This window comes from Olea europaea, chromosome 6 (genome assembly GCF_002742605.1).
Source record: "Olea europaea var. sylvestris chromosome 6, O_europaea_v1, whole genome shotgun sequence".
Classification (NCBI taxonomy): Eukaryota; Viridiplantae; Streptophyta; class Magnoliopsida; order Lamiales; family Oleaceae; genus Olea; species Olea europaea.
Window position 1 is genome coordinate 9,532,473 of NC_036242.1, and position 4,632 is coordinate 9,537,104.

Below are 4,632 nucleotides of genomic sequence, written 5' to 3' on the forward strand. Positions count from 1 at the left end.
GCCTTGTCGACTCGAAGAAAGAGAACCTGAAGAAAGCATTCGAAGATTTACAATCGCATTCTTCGGCTTTGTCCTCCTTTAATTTCACATGGTCAGACCTTGACTCGTATTTTACATCCATTCAGTCAGACTTGCTCGAAAAGTTTTCGACCATCCAGACGCTCGAATTGTCGCAGTCGCAAACCCAGAAACTTAAACGCAAGAAACTGAAAGATTCGCTCTCGGCGGACCCGATTCCGGCCCGAGCGGAATTGAAGTTACTTTGTGAGAAGATGGACGGAATGGGATTGAGGAAGTATATAATTGAGCGGCCCAGGGAACGGACCGCTATCCGGGTCGAGCTGCCAGACGCGTGGAAGAGTGCCGCGGACCCGGGTTCGATGATTTTGGATGCCCTGGAGGGGTTTTGTGATGGAGGATCGGTTTCCACGTCGGACGTAGGTGGGTTAAGGAGGGTGTGTGTGGTATTGTTGGAGGAATTGATGAGGGCTAACGTGGAGATTGGGGCGGAGGTTAAGGAGCGGGCGAGGGCCATGGCAGCCGACTGGAAGGTGAAAATAGAGGCCAATAGCGGTGACGGGGAAGAGCGGGATGAGGAGGAAACTGGTTTGGTGAAGCTGGGCTATTTGCAGCTCTTGGCTACTTATGGCTTGGTAAGTGCTGGTGGATATGACGTAAATGAGCTAATCGATTATGCTGTTGTGATTGCAAGATATCGACAAGTTGTTGACTTGTGTCAAGCTCTTGGCCTTGGCAATAGGATTTCTGGTATATTTGATCCTTCACTGCTTATTTGGTGCCAGGTTCTTGGTTCTTTTGTTATAATGATCTCATTGTGATTTCTGTATTCTTTTTTACTATGTCGATGTATTGTTATCTTGCTTCTTTCTTGTTGTTCCTCGATAGTTGCATTCTGATCTTTTTGTGCAGCGTATGAAACTTGGATGTCTTGAATCTAAAGGCATTTAGACCGATGATATTGAGAGCTGACATATCTACGTTAATTGGATCATACTTCATAATAAATTGACTTAAAAGTGGAAGAAGGCCTTGTATTTGTGCTTTTGCTTCTAACTTTCTCTCCCTTGGCTTACAGTGGACTAGGGATGGGTTGAGAACTTGACAACTTCATGACACGCATCATATTATGCTTGATGACATTTTTTTTAACTGTTAGTTCACTTCATAATTTACAGCCATGTGTTTCAATCGACGTGCATGTCTAGGCATGAACACGGAATGAACATGCATATGGTCCTCTTCATAACATGCATAAAATCATTTGTGTGCAAGAACAAAAAGAGGATTTCATCTAGTTTGGAGTTAATAAGTTGGTGGACAGTTGAAAACTAGTGTAGATTAAAATTTGGACTCACTTCTCAAAGTTTGTGGTTGATAGAAACTTATGCTAATTGAGGATGGTGCAAAATTTATATTTTTCTTCCTCCTCACTTTAGTTACTTCTGAAATTTTAATGTTTGGCTGCCTAGAAATGAAACCCCTGAAATAGAAATAGAAATAATCAACTCTGGTATTGGAACCAGATACTATTCATCTCTTAGGTCTCTCTCTTCTCAATTCCAGCTGTAAGATTTGAACTTTGCATGACTTAGTATCGCATTTAGGAATGTAGAAAGCATTGCAGTGCAATGACAGGGGGGTTATGTTTAAGAGATTTTTATTTTTTTTTCCTAATGGAAAGTAAATCTTTAGTAGAAAGGAGTAAGTTTGTGCTGTTGTCTTTTTATGTTGAAATAGTTGCGGAAATTGTTTGGATGATTGGTAAGAAGCATTGTCTTGAAGTCATTTTCTTTTGCTTGTGCACGAGCAAATTCACCATGTGCTATGCACTTGTGGCTGAGCAAGTTCAGTCCTACTAAGTTGTGCCACTTAGTTGCTTATGCTGTAAAGCTCTTTTGTGCAAATATTTAATAGTTTGATGCCAATAGCAATATATATGGCCTCTCACAGATGTTATTCAGAAACTCATCAGCAAGGGCAAACAACTTCTGGCTCTCAAATTCATTTTTGAATTTGAGCTGACTGATGAGTTTCCTCCAGTGCCATTATTAAAAGCCTATGTGATAGATTCAAAGGAAAATGTTCAGAAAATTCGCAAGAGTGGAAAGAGCTCTCGTCAGTCTTTGGTAATCTTTCATATCCTTTTTTTGATTGTACTTAGTTTCACCCCAGATGCCGTAGACTGACATTTTCAACTGCTTTTGTAGAACGAGGCTGTGATGAAAGAAATCAGTGCATTGAAGTCGGTGATTAAATGCATTGATGATCATGGTCTAGAGTCACAGTATCCAAAACATATCCTTGTAACTCGTATTGAGAAGCTGGAGAAGGAGAAGGCTGACAAGAAACGCCCTGCAACAGCCACCGTGCCCAAACCTCCTCAGCAGGCAAAGCAACAAAAGCAGAGGGGAAACAAGCGAGTGAAGGAATTTACTGGTCCATTGGCAGTCAAAAATAAAAATCGTTCTAAACCAGTTGTTTTTCCATCACAACCATCTCACGTGCAGACAGTAGGCTTGTTGCCGGATAATGCTGCTCTGTACAGCAGTTCTCCTGCCTACGGCAGGGCAGGTCCCCACGTGGCTGCTGACATGTATGCTGGCTCATCTGCTGGCTTGCATGGGTTTCCGGGAGCCCCCATGGGGTTTTCTGGGAACGTCAATCAAACTGTAACCAATGCTTATCCATCAGAACGACAAGGGCAACCTAGTTACTATGACGCTGCAATTGGTTATGGTGGATATGTCATACCACCTCAATACCATCCAGGTTACTATCCACAGTAGTATGTGGTTCTGCAAATTTTGGATGGTTTCCTTGCATGTCTGATTGTAGACAGCCATTATCAGAAGGCATGACATGCTTTTTGATTACTGCAATTTTGGCACAGTATGCTATATCTCTGTCTTTCCTATGTTTATTAATATGTGGGATTCCTGTGACGTGTTTCAACCAGCCTCATGGTTTAGATCAATCAATTGGGATTCATCATGACATGTCTCATGATAATCAGTCACTCTAGAGCTTTTTCAGAACAGCTAGGAACTTTTTCAAATTGGGAAGTTTTTCTTTTCGTAACTTTTGACTGGATAGTAGTCCTATCTGTTATTTTGTAGTTTCCCTGCATGAAAATGAATTAGGATTCAATGCTTTCAAAACATCTCGTTGCCATCACACTTCATATACTTCCGTTTTCAGCACCTGCTTGAAACCGCATTTTTACCTTTACTCTGCAAATGTAGATCTAATTTGAGTTCTTTTCATTTAATTTTTACGAAAAAAGAAGAGATACTAAAGCACTTCACCTTTTAACATTTTTTCTGCCCCCTCCCCCAACTTATATGTCTCCTCCGCAGCCTTTGAATTGGCTGCAAATTGCAGATTATCTTAGATCTTAATTGTTGCTTTCCGCTGTTAGCAAAACTTTCTATGTTTTGCTAACTTTATTCAGATTCTATGAAGTCGGTCTGCCTTTCAAGTTTGGTGTTAGATGTTTTACAACCATCTGCATTGTAGGGTGGTTAACAAATCATTTAGTTTAAGGTGGCATTGACCTAGGTTGGTACCTGTTTAGAGAAGGCTTGGTAGTGTGCTCTTTGGTTGGTGGATATCATGTAAGCCCTATTTGCGATGGAAACTCATATGAACTATGATGTACCTGCACACCTGTCTGAAAGGGCAATTAGTGTCCTATGCCCCCGTAGCTCCATTGACTTGGGCATTTCCCTGCTCATTTTATCTGTTAGAATCACAATGCCATCTGTGTTGTTTTAGATTAATGCTACATGTACGGGGGAAAATTGCCAAGCTCTTTACAGGGAGACAGATGGCATTTTTTCATTAACAGTTGGCAAAGAAAAACATAACCATACTGGCAGCACCTGTATGGTCCCTTCCAGTTATACCCATGTACAAGGGGAATAATTTGTCGATGTCTCATAGAATGAACATGTGATCTAAGCATCGACTGTGTATACTTTAAGTTAATTGAGGTTAGTTGTGAGGGATATAGTGTTGGTGTACAAGCTTCGTTTACTTCTGCACATTTTTTCGACATTGGAGATGTTGCTCTTTTGGTGCTAGATGGTCTCAGACAAAATCAATGTACTTTGGGAACTTATACATGCAATTGCCTAGGATAAGTTCAATTTTGGGACCAAAGCACCTCTTTTCATTTTTAGTTATCCAAAGCAATGGTCTTCCTAAGTAAGCTCGGGAGGGAACCTCGAGGATCTTGTCTTTAGTTATCCGAAGCAATGGCCTTCCCCCACAGAGAGAGAGAGAGAGAGAGAGAGATTTCATTGCTTAATGTCACATTTCTCTAATTAGCAAATATTGAATGCTATGAATGGGTCATTTTATCTTTTAAATTTAATTTGGGGGTGAATTTTTTGTTGTTCTAGCGATATCTTGTAAATAATTATCGAAGTTTTTATTTTATTATATACATATATATCCCTTGTTTGAGCCCCATTTTGGAGGAAAAAAAATGAGTTTTTGAGTAGTATATTGATGGAAAATGTGTGGTTAAAAAATAAGGAAAAATTTTGGATTTACGTGTAATATTATTCTTTTGAAGAATGTGTGGTTGAATGATGTCAATATACTGTA

General features: G+C 40.1%; 1 protein-coding gene across 1 annotated transcript in view; it reads left to right on the forward strand.

Moving 5' to 3' along the window:
- LOC111395126 (FRIGIDA-like protein 1) overlaps positions 1-3,096 on the forward strand; it is a 5,773-nt gene extending 2,677 nt beyond the window's left edge. Inside the window, exons 5-7 of the mRNA XM_023021138.1 lie at positions 3-768; positions 1,972-2,147; positions 2,229-3,096. Of these exons, the coding sequence (XP_022876906.1) occupies positions 3-768; positions 1,972-2,147; positions 2,229-2,807 (1,521 nt within the window). The 3' untranslated portion in view covers positions 2,808-3,096. The remainder of the gene's footprint in view (positions 1-2; positions 769-1,971; positions 2,148-2,228) is intronic.
- Positions 3,097-4,632: the final 1,536 nt, after the last annotated feature.